Source organism: Pezoporus wallicus, unplaced genomic scaffold (assembly GCF_028554395.1).
Source record: "Pezoporus wallicus isolate ANWC-B61680 ecotype Strahan unplaced genomic scaffold, APGP_CSIRO_Pwel_v1 contig_3017, whole genome shotgun sequence".
Classification (NCBI taxonomy): Eukaryota; Metazoa; Chordata; class Aves; order Psittaciformes; family Psittacidae; genus Pezoporus; species Pezoporus wallicus.
Genome location: NW_026638957.1, coordinates 3,707,882 through 3,727,556, shown reverse-complemented (window position 1 = coordinate 3,727,556; position 19,675 = coordinate 3,707,882). Strand labels below are relative to the sequence as shown.

At 42.2% G+C, this 19,675-nt stretch overlaps 1 protein-coding gene across 4 annotated transcripts in view; it reads left to right on the top strand.

Annotated features, from left to right (window-relative positions):
* Positions 1–19,675, top strand: part of ITPK1 (inositol-tetrakisphosphate 1-kinase) — a 143,181-nt gene that overhangs the window by 54,775 nt on the left and 68,731 nt on the right. For 3 of the 4 annotated variants that reach the window (XM_057413455.1, XM_057413454.1, XM_057413456.1), the window contains exon 3: positions 19,017–19,142. In XM_057413455.1, the coding sequence (XP_057269438.1) occupies positions 19,017–19,142 (126 nt within the window). Of the gene's footprint in view, positions 1–16,172; positions 16,801–19,016; positions 19,143–19,675 lie in introns of those variants that run through there. The other variant, XM_057413457.1, reaches the window with a different exon arrangement.

The window sequence follows — 19,675 nt, the reverse complement described above, 5'->3', positions numbered from 1 at the left end:
TGCCATACAGTAGAAGTTTGTTCTCCTTTTTCTCCCTTCCTTCCCAAGTTTGCACTTGAGAAGACATTCCTGGTTTAGCTCTGACACCTCTCAGGAGAAAAACTTCCTGTATTGCTGGTCTGATCCTTTTTGCATGTTTCATCGTATTACCACAAGGGTCTATTTCTGAGACACCTACACTTCTGTTGTCATTTAGTATATTCCATACTGAAGCAGCCACATGGGGAGTGAACTCGGGTAGGAAATGCAAGGACGTGTGTTATGTTACAGAAAACATAGCATTGTGAAGGATTTTTTCATTTTGACTCCAATCTTATACCTGTCCCCAAAAGGTCGATTTTCTGTGGGGTAGTTTTACAGGTAGTATTACAACATTAATGTTAAAGCAGGCATTACTATAGAATAAATAAATACCAGCCACTTGCTGGCTTTCTGCTTGCTTTCTTCTGTTATGAAATGCCTGAGATGTCTTCTGCCACTCAGAAGTTCACTTTGCAGTATGTATGATCATCCTGCAAGCTTTGGGGAGTGTTTCAAAGGGTTCCCATTCACTCTTAAGAAAATGCTCTATACTCCCTTTTTGGGGGATCTGCTCAGCAGGGTTTCCTTGCAGGATTTCAGGCTGATTCAGATTCCTTTTGCATGTTGATTCATTTTCACTCTCAAGTGAATTTGGCAAAACTATGTTGGCAGTTTTTTGCATCCTTAATTTTCCTGCTTCTCCTAAAGAACACTTAGTCCTTTCTGAAAAGGTTCTCAAAGGGCATTCATCTAACTTGTCATCTTTTATTCTTATGTATTGCACTGCTCCTGGGAGTAATCCTCCAGCTGTAGCATGGCGCTATTTTATCCTCCCCCCCCCCAAAGTGGCATCCCCAGCTGCTGCTTGCCTCTGGCAAAAAAGACAAATGGTTATTGTGTTCTGGAGCCACGCCAGGTCTTCTCTGTCTCCTTGGTCAGTATTGTTGTGTTTTATTTAGGATCTAGCAGTGTTTCAATAACACTGCCTTATTTTGAGCCTTTCCATTTCTCCCCTCCCCCTGTTGAGTTTTTGTTTAGACTCCAGGACTTACTAAAGAGAGAAGCCCACCCCAATGAGCTCTTTAGTAACCTGAGAATAATACACATTGGGCTATTTTTCCTTCCATATGTTTGAGGTTTTATAATAATTGTGAGGACAATGTCTAGTCTTACATACAAATTTCTGAGATTATTTTTATCTTTACTTAAGCTGCCTGGTGCAGAAGGGAAATTTTACTGGTTTTGTGTAAATTGTTGCACTCAAATTTCAGTTAGGAGAATATGATGAAGCAGCTCGGCCAGGCTTTTATATACAGCTTTTAATAGTTGTTTCAGGGCAAACACATCCTCATCAAAATCAAACTGCTTCCCTGTTTTTCTGTCCACCTGTAACCCATGTCTGCAACACTCATTTCCTTCAATCATGAAACAAGGCTTCAGCCATGGCCCCTCTCTTACTGCTCTGCACAGCAGTGCACTTTACAGGACTCTTGTGGAAGGCTGTTACCCCACACACGTGCTTGTGTAACTCCTGTACGTGAAGAGCCCATGTACTGGAGTAGTGACATGAACTGTGTGGGCAGAGTTTGCACAAGTGACTGTCAGTTAATGTGAGCATGCTCCCATCTTCACTTTAGCCAGGCCACATTTAGCAGTCATAGTCATAAGTAATGAGGTAGCCTAGATGAGGGTGATTAGCAGATAGTTACCCATTTTCTAAGGAAATTGGGAATGTGGAAAATGGCTGTCTTCTTAGCCATTAAGTAGGGAAATTGTTTCAATGCCAGTGTTGGGAAGGGCATATTCAGTCAGTGTATTTTAAATATTTCTTGAAGGATGTGAAAAGCTTTGAGCAGCTGAATTAACTGGAGGAGGAAAATGGAATAGGCGAAAAAATTGAATGTCAAAACTCAAGATCTATCAATAGTGAAATGACTTTCCTTCTTTTAAATTGCACAACTGAAAATGTCTCAATGCCATAAATATGCTAAATATAGTTAAAAGTTTTCTGTCTCCATGTCTTTCCATCTTGGTAGGATGTCTGCTTAAGGCTGTGCAGAGATGGGAAGGGGACTTTCAAAAAGAGCATTAACAGAGCATTAACGTTTACCCAAACAGCAGAAATACCTGGCCTGTGCCAGCCAAATGCCTTAGAATGTAAAATGGGCTAATGATAAAAATGCATGGTGGAGGAAGGGCTTAAATTACCTTCTGGATGGTGAACTTCTAGATGTAAGAATACAGCAGGCACTGCAGCTTGAAGGAATCCAGTCTACTGAGCCGAGGTAGTGCTGGTAATAATGAGACAGAAACCAAGCCTTCTCAAGTTGACTATGATGCCTTGAAGCATAGTTTGTTTTACTTCAAATATTGCAACCTGACCGTTTCTGATCTTAGTACTTTTTCTTGGAAATGCTGCTGTGTTGAATAAAAAACCCTTGAAGGCTGGTGACAAAGGGCATTCTCAGGGCCAAGCTGTCCCCACAGTGGGTCCTGCTGTAGGTCAGTAGGAAGCTGGTATGGAGAACACCTCTGTTATTTTTCAGTCTGTGTGTTTTTCTGAGGACTTGGCTTAGAGTTCAGCACTTCAGGACATGCATGTGAATCCTGCAGTGCTTCCTGTTTGCTAGCAGTTGTATTTTCACTGCAGTGTAGGTCTTGTACATGTTAGACACTGTATGGCTGCAGTTGTGTTCAAGGCACCAGAAAGGTTTACCTCTGGTTTTGTGTTTAGGTCTCTGCCTTTCCCCATACTGCCTCCCCAACACCCTGCCTTTTCCTTCTGTGTGAATAGGAAGAAATAGGGTGAAATAATGGGAAGTTGCTGTTTATTAGCACAGTTACAGAAAAAAATCCTTTATTAATGCAACATATGGCTGAAGTTTCCTGATACAAGCAGCTTTCTGATTCATGGTTCTCTTGACATCCCCTGTTCTGCTCGGATATGTCGATTATTTCCTCCCACTAGCAGATGTAGACAGGAACAATTGGAGCTGCGATAACATTATCTTTAATAGGGGTTGTCTGGGTCACACACCTTGGTCTTTCCTGTCTGTAAACAGCAGTGAGGGATGGCTCTGCGGGTTGCCAGCAAGGAGTCACGGCCATGTGAACTGGCTGAAGAGGGAGATGCCAGTTCAGCAGTAATCCTCAGCTACCAGTGAGGGATGAAGGGAAGGGGACCTGTAGAGAGTTGTGAAACAGCAGGGAGGGAAAAGTTGAAATGCTCTTTTTTAATCCCTCCAGTAAGGTGAGAATCAGGGATTGGACAGCTCTGGATGGAGTGCCTCGCGAAAGGAGGCCAGGCTCACACTGCAACACAGCCTTTGGAAACTGCTTTACCAGCTCCTGCTGGGAAGCAGTTAACTTTTTTATACTGCTGTGATATGCAGGGTAAACTCCATTGGCAGGAACTCCTTTTGCCAGTTGTCTGAGGTTTTTAAGTCAGCTTTTCAGTGCTAGTGAATTGAGCAGTGCAGTGCATCAGGGGGTGCAAAGAGGGCGAATTCTGCCCCTTTTTTCAGCACAGCCCGTTAAAATCCTCATTAAACAGAAGTTTTCCATGAAGCTTTATGAAGCTGATTCTTACGTGATTGTTGCCATAAATTGAGATCAGAAGTTTGTTCACATCTGCTGCTTTCAGTAATGAAAACATTTTTTAATTTGGGAATGGAGATTTGTCCTGAAAGTTTCAAATGTGCTTGCGCCCAAATGGTTTCAAGATACTTTGTGTAGACTGATAGTGAAGACCAGTCAGTCAGTAATAGAGCATGTAAAAGGGGTTTTGTCATCAAACAGGTCACTTTTTTCAATTGTATGTGAAAACTTCTGGGTGTGAATTTTGTCTCATCATGTCAGCAATGATATGTGGTTTCAGTTTTTCCCACTCGGATGTCTAGCTCAGAGGTGACTGCTTATGGTTAGGGGCTTGGCTCCAGAGTGTGGGACAAGCAAGGAAAAGAGTGTTCAAAGGGCTTGTGTTGGAGAGTACTTCTAATTATGAATTGACACCAGTTAACTGCACTGTACTAGTTTCAAGCCCTCTTTCCTCCCCAGAATGTAGGCCTTTAAATACTACAGTGGTAAAAAGTGACTGTTGGGAAATCTTGGGAGGCTGAACATAAGTTTTCAGCTTCAGAAGATGGCTCGGAGTGGCAACATGTGGTGATTTCTTTGTGCCATATCCTAAGCAAAAGTTAACTAGCTCAGAAGGGGAGGAAGGAAATGCATGTGTACATCCTCTCCAGCAAGGGCTTTTGGGAAGGTAGGAATATGTGTATGTAAAAAAGAAAAAAATAATAGTTTGTGTATACTTGTTTCATGAACACCTTTCTTACTGACCAAGGCTCTGACTTCAGCTGAGATGCCTCTCAGGTGCTCTCTGTGAATGTTACTCTCTTCTTAGTGTGTCTTCACTGACCATCTAAAAGCTGTGTAGCTGCGTTAATTTAGGTGCAGTGTCACACCAATACTCCTGTTTCTCTCTATGTGTGGTCAAGCTGGTAGATGAAGTCAAATGGCCCTTTGGAGAAAATGCAGGAGAGTTTTGGGGGTTTGGCTGTTTTAGAAGTGACCCTATGTCCCTCAGTAAAGCAGGAACTGGAAAAGGGGCTGTGAAGTCTAATAGTGACAGAGCCTTGTAAATGTGTATGGCAAGCTTCTGTGAGGTTGAAGCAGCAGGATCGAAGAAAATACCAAAGGCTCTGGTGGGATTTTTGAAGTGAGTAGTGGAAGCTGGCTTTGTAGATGGATGAGACGTGTGAGAGAATAAGCTTCAGAATTCTGAAGGTGAACGGGGGAGAGCTTCACTCTGACTGAAAAGGAGGGCAGCATGGTGAGGTATACAAAGAATCTGAAAGGTCTGGATTGCAAGAGGGGGAGATCTTGGACAGAATTGATCATGTTTTCTAAACAGCAGGCCTGGCAGCTTGATCATGGTAGTGTTCAGAGAGACTGATGCAAAGAGGGGAGCTCAGAGAGCTAACTGGGACAGGAGCAAGAGCAGAGGTTGAGGAAAGAGCCAGAGGCAGAAAAGCAGAAACTAGGATTATGATCTTGATGTTAAATTACAATGAAAAGCATAGCCAAGGGGAGAAAGAGCAATGTGTCAAAAGAGAGGCTGCTGGGGATGTCTGGTAGAGCAGGGACCTGGGAGCTGCCTCAGCTCTTCATTTCAGTTGGCTGGATGGGTGTTGCCTGGGTGAAAGCAATGCAGAAGAGATGCTGAGGTGAAATTGGGAAGGAGTTTGGAGCTACCCCTGTGCAAAAGAGTTCATAAGAAAGTGAGAGCAAGTGCAGCATCATCTGTGCTGATGGATGAGAAACAGCAGAGGGAGGTAGCAAGTTGTTAGGGCACCTTAACAGACAACTGAGTGACAGTCAAGACAAATGCCTTGATATCAGAGTTCAGGGATAGAGTGCATGCAAACATGCTTTGAAAACTAGGTTATCACATGGGACCTTCTAGCTTATGTGGTTTTCTCTATCATGAGGTTATAAGCTACACAAACAGGTTTTTCACACGCCAGCTGTGTTTTTCTTTTAACTATTTTCTCCAATTCCCATCTTTTGCCTGTTAAAATTAGTATGAATGTATGAATGCTACCGATGGAATTTGGTGTCTCTGGAAGGCAGACTCAGTTGTTCTGAGGACGTTTTACCTATTGCTATATCACTTGAGATTCCTGTAAACTGAGTTGAGTGAGGAAAAACAACTGGAATTTTAGCTGTTCTTTTTCTAGCGCTTTTAATTACTGCTACATTCACCATTTTCCCTGGATAGGAGGTCATTTTTCTGTTCACTTGAGTCTTTTGAGCAGTGAAAGGGAAAATTAATAGTGGGGGTGGGTAATGTAATTTGAAAGCCCCAATAGTCAGATGGTAGGCCTGGGAGACAGCACCTGAAAACTATTGTTAACCATTAGTTCTGACCTAATTTTGTGTGATTGATACTCCTTTAAGCCAGTGCAGCCATCTTAGCGAGACAAGGTATCTGCAGGATCCTTGCGAAAGTCCAGTGAGGCCTGGGTGCCTTGCCAAGGGAGGAGCTACAGCTTCCCTCTCCATCTGGTGAGGAAGGCTTGTCAGTCGAGGTGGGTGAGGAAAGAACCCAGAATTAGGGAGTGTGACAGACATGATTTACATCTTGATGACAAAGTGCTGCTTTGCCTGCTTCTTCCTAAGTGATGTTTCTGATGGTCTTTTTTTTTTTAATCTTGCCTGTGTGCTGCTCACTTAGCGCTCTCTTCATGGTGGAAGTGAAATGTGAGTTCAGATAATTTGAAACCTGAGATTTTTCTGTTTAATCTACATTGCTGCTCCTAGTTTTTGTTCCCAGAAGAGTATTTAGGGAAATGCATGTTCCTGGGTAGCAGATTCTTGTTTGTACTGCACCCATTTAGAGCATCAAGTAAAGTAGTACTCAAGTGCAGCAGCAGTGTTTATGGTTATGGTAAGTTTTTTCTTGCTAGAAACTGGATAACAGTCTAAGAATCTGCATTAGCCTAAGTGCTCCTATTTGTAGTTCTTAAGGACCCATGACCATGGGATGTAAGTGTGGAAGGGATTTTCTAGGCTCTTAAGCCTATAACTTTGAAAGTTTGGTTGAATTCCTAAGCATTTATTTTCATTTCAGGTTTATATTTCTAGGTACAGATACCCTAAACTGGGTGCAGCTGTTCCACGGGGGTGGACTCGGTAGTCCCTTCTGTACTAGCTTTACATCTACAAACCTCACCCAGAATACCATGATCTTGGTGAAACCAAGATTATCTTTGTCACATTCACAGTTCAGCTACTATACTAGCATCCTTCTCTGAGCATAGGGTAGATTTTTTTGCATCGTGAGTTGTGAAAAGCTACATGTAGCCTTTCATTTTGTATTTAGTCTTATTTCTGATTCTCTCTTCCGCATGATACTTCTGTCTGAATGGTCATGTCAGTTAGACTTCTGTGTAATTGTTAAGGTCTACCAGTAACCTACGTACTGTGCTAAGACCACTAATGAAGATATTAAATAAAATGTTCACAAGGCTAGTACCTGAGGAATGCCCTCTCTGGTTCACCACTGCTGCTACTGGCATGCAAGCCATTGTTATCTTCTCTTTCATTTAGCTCTCCATTCACCTTCCTGTTCTGCTGGTCTTTGTCTTTCTCCAGTTTACCTGACTGCATGCTTTACTGAAGTCTGAGAAGATAGTTTTACTCTATTTTCTGGTCATACAGCCAGTTAGATGGGCTTGGCCCATCTTCTGTACATTCATCTCGTGTTGTACTACATTTTCTTAATTTACCTCTAGAGATCTGATTATTTTTCAGTATCTTCAAATGTGCTGAAATGCTTGACTGGTGCTAGGTCAGATGAACAGTCAGTAGCTGACATTTTTTCCTCCTCCTGCTCTTTCCCTAATATAGTTGCACTTTTTTGATCCTTGGGAAGCACTCCATAATGGATTCAGTTATTCAGAACCCTTGTATCACCATACTGTGATTTCCTATGCCGTGTTTGTGCTAATTGGATTTTATTTTCTAGGTGAGAGTGGTTTAGTTCTAGTTTTAGTTTTTTAGGTATCCAGTTATGGGAGAGAGGCAGCTTCCTCTCACCTCAGCCATTAAACGCTTCAGAATCACCTGGCATCTGTGCCACTCCGCTAGGCTCCCTCTGATCAGGTGGATCTCAGGTACAGTTCCTCATACCCTAGAATGTGACTGTAAAACAGGCTATGTGAATTTAAAACATCAAAGTATTTATTCATTTCTCTCTGATTGCAAAGAGAGGCCTGAAATGACAATGTATTTATCAACTCCTTAAAATGAGATTAAGTGAATCTCATTGCATGAGTTCTGGCTTTGACTGCTGGTACCCACTGATATATCTGTACCCATCTTTGTTTACCAACTTGCCTTGCTTCTGTGGTCAGCATCTTTATTCTTGGTGAAAACTGAAGCCAAATGTGTGTGTAAAGTTTGGGGCCTTTCTCATCTTATCTTTAATATAAAACCTTTAGTTGCTGCTCAGAGATCTTAATTATTCTTATTTTTTATGTATTCCCAAAATACATTTCACTATTTGGCATGACTTCAAGAAATGCCAAGCATCCATTATGATCAAATCCTTGAGCTTTTCACAGCTCAGCAGTCTTTACTAATTACTTCCTTTATCAGTTTGTCATCCTGAGATCATGAAAAAAATGCTTAAGCTGTGCACCATTTTATCCTGTAATATAAGATAACCCAGTTTGATGTAACATTCTTTGTATTACTAAATTATGTGTTAGTTTTCCTGCTTTGGAATAGCTGGGCTGTAACTTCAGTCCTAGTGTTTGTTCTCCTGAGTTTAAGAAGCTACTCTCCCCTAATAGTACTGTTCCTCTTGTTTCATTCTCATTAATATCTGACTATGTCCAAATAAAACTGTGGGGTTGTCAGACCTCTTCAGCACAGCAAGAGCAAGAGTTTTTATCGCTCTTGTTTAAAGAGAATTTTACCTAAAATGTTCTTTTGCCAGTCCTGAATGTCTGTACAACAAAGTCTGTATGTGTTGGACAAGTGCAGTGTTAGAATCCAGCTCACCTGGGTGAAAAAAGATGTCTGAAGCATGGACCACTTGCAAGGATTTTGTCAGACGTAGGAAGTAAAAAGCAAAGATACTTGAGAAACAAACTGTTGGCCGTTAACTGTTGGGATCAGCTTCTCTAAGCCATAGTGTTTGCTGAAGCAATGATTAGGACCTGTTGCACTCCTTCATATTAGAACTTTGCCTGTTTCTCCTGGCTTCACTTTCTGTCCTCTGTCTAATATGGAGATGGTTGTGATCTCCACCCATGCCCCTCTTTCTAAGTTTGCAAAATTATGAGCTAAAGGTTTTACCTTTGCAGCTATGTTCCTTTCAGACCCTTACAAATGCCTTTAAGTTAATCCTTGGATTAAACAGTTTCATCATTTTGCCTCAATGGGAGCAGTTGTTTCAAGTTGAAGTAATGCTTTGTAAATGAAAAGCAACTTCATTCACCCCTAAATAATACTTGCTGGGACAAGATGGAAGGGATCGCCACAATCTTTTCCATCTTTTCATGGTCTCTCTTCTGATTTCTGCTCATGCAGCATAGCGATATGATACAAGTCATCCTAAGCATGGCCTCCTCTTTGTTTAAAAGCAATGTTACTCATTTATATTCCTTCCCCTTCCACTCCCCTGGCTGACTAAATCTTGCAGTGTTTTGACAGCTTTTGTGTTTCTTCCCTGTCACGTTCCAGTGTACTTCTCCCTCCTCCTCTATTCTCCACAGTTACACAAATATTACCTGCTCCCCAACGTCCAGGAGCAACACTGTAAGGATATGTTTGGATGAAGGAGAATCTTTTGTTAAGCGAAATGTGTTTCTATTTTGTTTTGTTTTTCAGAAAGGATCCTAATTAGTTTAGGCGGGGGGGCAAATAAAGAGCATGAAAAATTCCTACCCTAACAGCTATTGCTCTCTCCACATGTATTTAGACTCCCTAGTGCATAATAAAGACCACAAATTCAGCAAAGTTATGAGCAGACTGCATTAGATGTACTTCAGATGCTACCTGTGTTTGCTTACAACTCAGCATCATCCAGAGTCTCTTGAGAAAGGGAAATGCACCTAGAAACACGACTCTCCAAGGGCTGGTAGCTAAGAGAAATGAAGGGGTGCCAGGAGCCTGGCTGTGCCTCTCTGCTCACTAGCTGGAAGCTTTGTTGAAGTGAGAATTATAGGAGAGACACTGGTAATCTCTTGGGATGTGCAGCTGCACACACAGGAGCACTGACTGCTCTTGGTGTTTGACAGGTGCTGCGGAAGAATTATCCTTAAGCTGAGCCTGAGCTGTGTGGTGTAAGTCCAGAGCTGAGCTTCCTCAACCTTTAGGATGCAGGGTGGTAGCCAGGCTTTCTGGGGGATGTTACTCATATATCATCTTTTCTACTTATCTAATCCCACGGCCAAAGGGAAGGAGGTTGTGCAGCGCATGTTTACATACCTCCAAGAGAGACTTTCAGAAGAACATGTTTCTCTCATCTTAACTTCTGCTGTACCCAGTAGTTACTTTTTTTTTTTTTTTAGTATTTGTAGTATTGTCAGATCTTGATATTTGGAATGTTTATATGATGTTATAATTAAGCACTGAAAGCTTCCAAGAAGTTAAGTGCACCCTTCTCGCCTCCCTCCCTTTGCTGACCTGGGTTGTACTGGCTATAGTGCTGCAGTATTTCTGTATTCTGGATTAGCTGGAGTGTTCTCCATAGACGGCTTTTCCATTCCACTCCTCCTTTAATGTCTGCCCTCCTACAGGATTGATTGAGCTGTCAGTTCAGTGACTGGGCTAGAGCTGACCCAGTTCACTCAAAGAAACAAAAAATATTCCTTGTAAAGTCTTAGGCTTTCTGGATCTGATTTGCCCATTCCAAAGCTTTAAGAAGTGAGCCAGAAATTTTCTGAACCACTTGGCAATTTCTCCATACATTCCACTACTGGGATTCCCTATATAGCCTTTTAATTTGGTGTACAGGCACACTGTCTTTTTGACAGTTACAGAAAGTGAAGTACAGCAGTCTCAGCAGCAGGTTACACCAACTGCTCATTCTCCTCTGTTCTTGTTTTTCTGTAACTTGCTTTCCTTCTTTGGAGTGCTAATCCTCCCATGTCACATTTTCTGTTCAACTTTTCTCCTCTGCTAATCTCAGGATTTGTTTTGCTGCCCTTCCTAATCCATAGGAGCCTCAATGACCTCAGGAGACTCCCTTGGCAAGAGGCTTTTTTGGATTTGAGTAACATCGATTATTCCTCTTGCAGTGCTGAAAATCAGCAATTGCCTTTCAGACTATCCCCAAACAAGACTGAACTGCTTAACCACTTGCATACCAAAACCTGCTTGCTGCAGTCCAGCCCTAATGAGACACGAGCTCTCACTTTAGCATTGTGCTCAGAAACAGCCGTTCCTGCGCCATCACAAGTTCTGGAAAGAACTTTCTGCAGCTGTCAAAGTGTTGTACAGGAGATAAGGAGATAAACCGAAATGAGTTATAGTTCAATTTCTAGAAATAATGTTTTGTATTGTATTTGTAAGTCAAAACCAATACAGTAATGAAGCTTCAGTCCTGGGTAAAAAAAACTTCTACTGAAAACAAAATAATTTCTCTGAAGAGCTTCAGCCATAGCCCAAAGATGGTTTTTCTTGTTTCACTTTTAAAAAAGTGAAGAGGCAAAATTTGGTGCTAATATGAGGGTGATGCTCAATGGAGTCTGATATATCATGGTCAGAGGTGAGAGGAGAGGGGGCCAGTAAGAGAGGTTTGGGTAACTGAGATGCTGTAACTTACTCCAGTGTTGTTCTGCACACTGAGTAGGAGTAGCGATTCACTGTCTGTCACTGTTACTGCACAGGCGACAGTGATACTGGCTTGCTGTGTGCTTCTGTGGGAGGGTGCAGGGGAGACTGTGGGGAGGTGATGCTCCTGAGGGATTCACATAATCCTGGGGTGTTGCGTTGACTGTAGGAGAAGCTTTGAATGTACAAAATCTAGTTTATGTAGCAGTTGGGGAAGTGATCCATAAATGGTGTCTGTGTATGTTAGTACATGTAGTGCAAGCTATGAGATTCCTTTTCCATCATTTTATCTTGAATACAGCTAAAAGTGAGAACTTCCCAGACATTTCAGAGACCATACCTTGCTTCCAGGAGAGCAGCAGCATGTGACTCCTGAAAATGTGCATAGTGTTCACACATACTCTGGCAACTTGTGCCAAGCAGAATGCAAAATAATATGCTCTGGCATGAGTGCAAGAAAACGCAAAGAAACCATCTGTTAACCTGAGATCTTCTCCTCTGGTGTTCAAGTTCCAGTATCTGAGAAAATGGGAACTCAACAGGGCTTCATATCTTATGTTTTGCTGCTCCTCACCTTTAGGCATGTCTTTTCCTTGGGATGTTGCTGGCATCCAAAATTGTGAACGTGTCCCAGTGCGGGACTCACTTTCCTCCTCCTTTGAACTAAGCTGCACAGAGCAGCAAAAGATAACCTGTAGAGTTAGCGTCCTACAGCAGTAGAAAGGTAAGTTTATCTGTCAGTCTTTAATTTCCCCAATTCTGAGAAGTGAAAACATAGGGTATCTTCAAGCTGCATTTCCTTCCTGCCTGGGAAAGAGTTCCCATCTGACATGGTAGCTGCTGCTGATGCTGTAATGCCCTCTCCTCTTGTGTGAGGGGAGAGCCGGAGACCTGAGGGTGGGAAGTCTCCATAATGCAGCAGATTTCCTTTCTCAGATTGCTGCTGCCATTGCTGCAACAGGACGTGCAAGTTAATTTGGCACCGTGGGAGGATGGCTGGGGAAGGGGGGATGTGGAGAGAGAAAATAGTCTCTTGGTGAATTCTTTGCTGTTTCTTCAAAGTCTTTGATGGTTAGGTCCATGTTGCCCTTTGCAGCAGAACAGAGCTGTTGTTTCTGTGAGGGGTTTATGTTCTCCCTCAGTATCCTTTGGCCTCATTAGCAGCAGCAGCAGCAGCAAGCGCTACTTGCATTAGCTATGTATGACAACAGCCCAGATCACTTTCTTCCTTGGCCAGAGAGATGAGGAGAAACTCTCTTAAATATGTAAGTATCTATTTAGTTTGAGTCTGTGAATGTTTTAGGAGAGCTTATGTATCAGTGAAAATACAAATTAAGATAATGTCTTTCCTCGTGAGGAAATGTAGGCAGATACATACTTTGTCACCTTCCATGGGCTTTGGCAGGGAGTTGACTGTCAGTTTTGTGCTTGCATAGACCTGATAGCAAGTGTTGTGGGTCCTCATGGAGGGACAAAACTGGACTGCTCCTCCAGGATTTAATTTGGGAAAGGAAGACGTGCTGGTCTTGCTTGGTTCAGTGGACTTCCCTTTGGCTTGTCAGAACAAGAAGACTTTTGTGCCATTCTGTTGCTGTTGCTCTGCACAAGTAAGTCTTATGGATGGGTGGACATGCACAAATGTTTTCCTGATCTCTTTCAGAAAATTTCCCAACTTCCTTTCAGATACAAGCACCTTCTCTCCTGTAATTAGGCTATCCTGTGTGTATTTGTTTGTACAATAAGGTAAAACAGTGGACTTGGCAGTATTGATTTCTGCTGCTCCCCTTCCCTCTTCAGGGTGCTTGAGATATTTTTAGAGGCTTTCATCTCTGGACTTTTTAGAGAGAGAAGAATATCCACCAGCATGAGCTGATAGGGTTTGGCTTCTTGAAGACTTGGCTTTTCAACCTAGAGCTCATGACTTCTTTTCATTATGATTTGCTCAGCATTAATGTGCAGTGAAGGGAAACCCTTGGGCAAGAAGGAGAAGTTTTAAAAGGCTTTGTTTTACAAGCCTGTTGATATAAATGCATGCAGTGAAGATACAGGATAGAAAATAGCCCTGGGAGAGGAAGATGATGACTAAAAACCTGAAGGTTTATATTCAGTGGAGTTTAAGAAGCTGTACTAAGTGTGAAATAAACCCCACAGTGCAGCCTTAACTGAGTATCTGAATAACAGGATACAATAGATTTGTGTATAAATTTCATATACAGCCTCAGTAGTCAGGGAGCAGAGAGGTCAGGTCAGGCTGGTGCTGTATGTCCAGTTCACAGGGAGGAAAATGGTTAAATTACCACCAAGGGACTGGATATGCATTGGAGCATTGACAGGTCTCTACTAGAAAATTAAATGGGTTTTCCAAAGAACTCAGTGCAGGTCCTGATGAGTGGAGTTTGTTAGCCACTTGGAGACTGGGAGCAAAATGCTTAAAAATAGAAAAGTGAGGATAAATAGAAATGGAGAGATGTGTTGTAAATTCCTCAGTGATACAGCAGCGGACAGATCTCTCTTCAGAGAATGGAGCAGGTTGCTATTAAGACTTCATTTCATCTGAGTGATAATACAAATACTCTTTCTGAAAAAGAGCTTTCTAAAAAACAAGAACACAAATCCTGCTCAGCCAGATTCTGAAATACAGTTATAGCATGGACTAGAAACACTGAATTAAAAAACAAACAAACAAAACAAACCTCTTTTTAATCATTTAGATAAATGGTATTTCTCTTTGCTAAATCCAACATTTGCAGTTGTTTGAGGTTTTTTTCCTGAGTGAACAAATCCAGATTTTTTTTCACTTGGACACAGTTTTATTTTTAAACATGGCTTCCAGAAACGCATGTGTGGGATTGCAGTTGGGACCAGAGGAGAGCCATGGCACTCTGCCAGGCACTCACCCTGTCCCTGCGATACAGATGGATTGCTAGTGTTCGGGAGAAAAACAACCCCAAAACTTTAAACAAATTATACTTAATGGAAATAAACTTTTTTTGCCCTCCTGTGTAATGATTTGGATAATGCTGTGGCTGTGTGTTTCTGGAGGACAGAGGGAGGGGAAGGGGAGAGGACAGCAGAGATGGAGCTCTGTATGCCTGTAACTTGCTCTCCAGTGGATGCTCTGAGAAGCTTAATAGTGGGGACTGTGACGTTTCTAAGCCTGGAGTGTTTTTTAAGTCCCAGACAGTCTTTCTATTAGGTGAGCAGGCTATCTATAGCGGCTATGATAAAAGCATTTATCTAGTGGTTGTTTTCTTCCATATATGGGTTTGTAAGATGTGGAAAGGCATATAGAATCATAGAATCATTTATATTGGGAAAGACCTTTAAGATCATTGAGTCCAAATGTAAATTAACAGTGTCTTTAAGCACCACATCTACACATCATCTAAATAACTCCAGGGATGGTGACTCAGCCACTTCCCTGGGCAGCCTGTTCCAGTGCTTGGTAATCCCTGCAGTGAAGAAATTTTTCCCAATATCCAATCTAAATTTCCCCTGGCACAGCTTGAGGCCGTTACCTCCTGCCCTATCACTTGTTACTTTGGAGGAGAGATGAACACCCACCTTGCTACAACCTCCTCTCAGGTAGTTGTAGAGGTGCCCCCTGAGCCTTTTCTTCTCCAGGCTGAACAACCCCAGTTCTCTCAGCTGCTCCTCATAAGGCCTGTGCTCCAGACTCTTCACCAGCTTTGTTACTGTTCTTTAGATATGCCTCAGCACTTCCGTGTCCCTCTTGTAGTGAGGGACCAAAAACTGAACAGAGTTTTTGAGGTGCAGCCTTACCAGTGCCAAGTACAAGGGGGACACCACTTGTAACCAGCAGCAAACTAGCTTTAACTCCGTTAACTACAACTCTTCACACCTGGCCATCCAGCCAATTTTTTACCCAGCAAAGAGCACATCTGTCCGAGCCATGTGTTTGCCATATATCTGACATTTTCTGCGTACAGCCTTGTTACTGTCTTCCGTGTCGTTTACCTGAGTTTTGCTGGAGTTTGGTGGTAAGTGACAATGCCATGAAACCAATGCCTGATTGGACTTTTTTACTAAAAAAAAAAAAGGGGGGGGGGGGGGGGGGAGCAAGCAGAATAGGCTATAGCCTGCCTCACAGAAGAGCCATAGCCATATCTCTCTTCTTTCAAGCTGGTGCTGATAAGTTTTTTCTCTCACTTCTGTTGCTATGGTGTTAGTTCTGTGCAAAAACAAACCTTTGGGTGATCATGTCAACTGCAGAGATCATTTGGAGAGAGATGCTGAAAGAGAAGGGAAGTAGGAGGGCTCAAATTCCAGCTGATGACAAACAATGAATCAGTGTTTGTCTCAGCAGAGGGCTCTCAGAAATTTTGCACTCTGCTTTCACTGACTTTTGCTTGGATCTGATACTTCACTTGAAAAGGCTTCTTTTTCCCCCTCAAATCTTTTTATTTCTTCCTTTTCTTCTCCTTTTAGTTTTTTTTTTTTCCTTAGTATTTAAAATGGAGATGGATCTCTTCCAAATTCCACACAGCTCAGGAATATTTGCTTTCCACAGCGTGGCCCAGAACACAGAGAGCTTATTCTTGCAAATGGTTTGATCCTCCAATCCACAGAATACTGGATCAGATTTTGAAGGTCTGGGTGGTTGAAATGTACTTGCTGTCCTTTTTGAAGTGGTCATTAAACTTCCTACTGGAGTAGCTGCCTTAGTGTGCTGTCATTTCTAGTACTGCCTTCCTGGTGAAGGGGAAGCAGAACACTGTTACAGAGGGGCAAAGAAAGTGCGTTTAGTTTCATTCTCAAAATATGCCTGTTGCTTTTAGCTGGCACGACTGTTGTGAAGTTACCTTGCCCAGATGTCTTATGCTTCTGGAAAACATTGTGGTGAAAATGCCTGGATATGCCTTGAAGGCTTATTTCTATTCTTGGGTCAAGGCTGAAAAGAAGGACTGTTTTCTTGTTTTCTGAATGTTTCTGTGCAGATTGAGCTGTAAGTGCAGAAAGAATGTAAAAGGGTAGCCAATCTCAAATGCTTATTTGCTTCTTGCTGTTTTTCAAACTGGAAGTCCTGAAAATTGATTAATTCACATTTTTGTACCTTGGCAACTGGGAACTTTCTGACCTAGTTAAATGGACCCTTTGTTTTGTTGTTTCCTTCCAGATGTGATAGGCAGATGAAGAAACCTCAGGAAAAGCAGTGTGGTCATCTGAGATTTCTTTTAAGGATATTAACTGATATTTCTGGAACTTGGTTGTAGAAGTAGATCATCTCCTTCCATATCCTTAGCCAAGCTGCAATTCACTTACTTTGCCTTAATTTTGCAGACACTTACACTTGCCTTTAGCCTTTGTGCTGCACTAGTAATGGAAGTAAATCCAAATGCCAGGACAGCCAGACCTTCTGTGCCTGTCTCCCCCAGGCACAGCTGACCAATCACCATGCATCCACATGACGTCTGTTGTCTTTGTCTTTATCATTGCGTAATCTTTGCATCTAGAGAGTCTGCTGCATACCTATGGACAGTGCATCTCATAGTCTCCTCAGAAGACATGCACAATATGTTTTCCAGTTGTATTAGAATCTACATAAGTACTTCAAAGATAGTGCTAAAGCCTCAATCTGTAACTTGTTAGTAGGAGCATCTAGTAATGAGTAAGCAGAGGTGGTCTCTGTTGGGAAGAATTGGCGGTCTTTCAGTTTGCTTTTGTGCCATAGGAAGCTTCAGTTACTCTGCTCAAGTAAGCCTAGCCCAGGTAGGAGTGCCTACAAAGAAGAGCAGTTCAGCTACATGGATCAGTTATATTAGCAACTACCAAATTATTACAAGGCTGCTAGATCTCTGCTGTTTTAGTTTTATTGGTGCTTGAGTTCCAGCCATCCTGTCTTATCATTACCTTCCTTAAGGCACTCCTTAATTCAAAGCAGGTCCATTTCTGCAGGATGGGAAATATTATTAGAACAAAACTGTACAAATGTTCAAAACTGGTAAGTAGCTTCATGGGATCTTTAATCATAGAATAGTTAGGGTTGGAAAGGACCTTAAGATCATCTGGTTCCAACCCCCCTGCCATGAGTAGGGACACCTCACACTAAACCGTGTCACCCAAGGCTCTGTCCAACCTGGACTTGAACACCGCCAGGGATGGAGCATTTACAGCTTCTCCGGGCAAGCCATTCCAGTGCCTCACCACCCTTACAGTAAAGAACTTCTTCCTTATATCCAGTCTAAACTTCCCCTGTTTAATCCTTTTTTGGTGCAAACCCATCACAGAGGAAAAGCATGACCGGTTCTCCAGCTAAACTGCAGGTTTGCTTGTGAGTTATGAAGTGCCCAGTTTGCCTTTTCGGAGTGAAACACCCCCTGGATGGTTTAAATACAATTGTTAAAGGGTCTATGAAACAGGGGTTTTATGCAGGGAAGGGTTTTGTACCATGCTGGTAGATGTTAAAGGTCACTTTCTGGTAATATTTACACAGACTAAACGAAGCAATTATAATAAACCAGTCTGCTGCTATTGCCTCTCACAGGAGCCTGTCCCAGCAGTGGAAATGATTTATTCAGTGGGAAAGACTCATAGAATAGTTAGGGTTGGAAAGGACCTTAAGATCATCTAGTTAAAGGTCATCTAGTTAAGATCATCTAATTTTAGTAAGGATTTTAGGGGTTTGTAATGCATCATCTTGATCAGAGGAAATTCAACATTAAATTCAGACTAAGTTGCTTAGGGCTTTGTCCAGTCCAGTCTTGAAAACCTTAAAGGATGGAGATCCTACAGCTTCTGTGGGACTCTGTGCAACAAACCAGACAGTTCTTGTGGTGGATTTTTTTTTCCCCTCGTTTAGTTGCAGTCTTCACAGTTTTGACTTATGTCCTGATAAATCTAAGCCCCCACAATGACATTGACCAGTTCTCTTAGTACCCTTGCATGAATCCCATCAGGTCCAGTAGCCTTCTTTGCATCAAGATTTGAGATCCCTAACTCAGTCTATTTCCAGTACAGGTAGTTCCTCTGCTCACAGAACCCTGTCTGAGTTACTGGGGACTCAGCACACTGCTATCACTTCTTTGTCTTTCCATGCTGTTGAGAGCAGAGTTTCTGCACACCTCACCCCAGTCTTTGTCCCCTATCCAGCTAAGTGCCAAGGTCTGCTAGTGGGAGTGCGCTCCTCCTTACCAGCTATATATCTGTTACTGCAGCAGATGAATTTGCGGAGATCCTGAGTCATTTGCTTTTGTGTTACCTGGGTGCTGTTTTGTGCAATCCCAAAGGGCAAAGGGCACAGTAGGTGTTCTTTTTATTAGTGGTGATCATCTTTGTTGGCACATTCCTTCTGCATGTGTGTTTAAGTACTGAGAAAGAGAGCTGAAGAGGGAAATGGCAGCTCAGGGTGGTAAAGCACAGGAAGGTGTTTGGATGAAGTGTGCTTGCCGATGACTTAACTCCTTTTTCATGGAATTAGACCTACATTGCTGAGAAATAAATGTCTGAGTAAAGTTTTCTGACATTCAGTGAAATATAAATTCTCATGAATTTGGGTAACATACCAAAGTAAAGGCAGTGTGTAAAGTAAATGCCTTCTGTGTGGCAACACCACCTTGGATGGTGGTAGGAATAAGAACCTCAGATTTTCCATATATTAATGCAAGTTTTCTCTCTGGTTTCTTCAGCTTGACCTCACCAAACCCATTGAAGATCAGGGCCCTTTGGATGTGATCATACACAAACTGACAGATGTCATCCTTGAAGCAGACCAGAATGACAGCCAGTCACTGGAGCTGGTTCAAAGGTTCCAGGTAAGTGGTTCTTTAATAGTCTTTATGCATTTCAAGCAGGAGGATGATCTTGGTGCAGCAAATTCAGTATTTCCTATGCAGTTGATAGGGTTTGATGAAAAGAGCTCTCTGGCATACTGCTGCCCTACTACTGATGGCTCAGCAAAAATAAGTTTTTTTCAGTCTAAATGGACTTGCACCTTTCGGTAGGTTTTGCATTGTATTGGTAAGGTTAGTAAGAACTGGTTTCCCACCAAATGTTGTCCTGATTTCATTCCGAGAGAATGAGTGCTGTTCACAAAAAGGAACAGGTATTGGCAGAGTCCTTTACATGCATCCCTCTACAACAGAAGCCACTAAATTAATTTGGCCCCATTCTGTCTGGCTTTCCTAATTTCTGGAATGCTAATTTCTGTAATAGAAAGGTTACTGTGAGTGATTGTCCTCTAGTACTGAGAGTCCTGTTAAATTTTTCTTTCCTCAAGTTTACACTGAAGGTCAGAAATATGCAGGGCATAGTGGTACAGAGAACTGTTTTCCCAAAGAATTCCTGC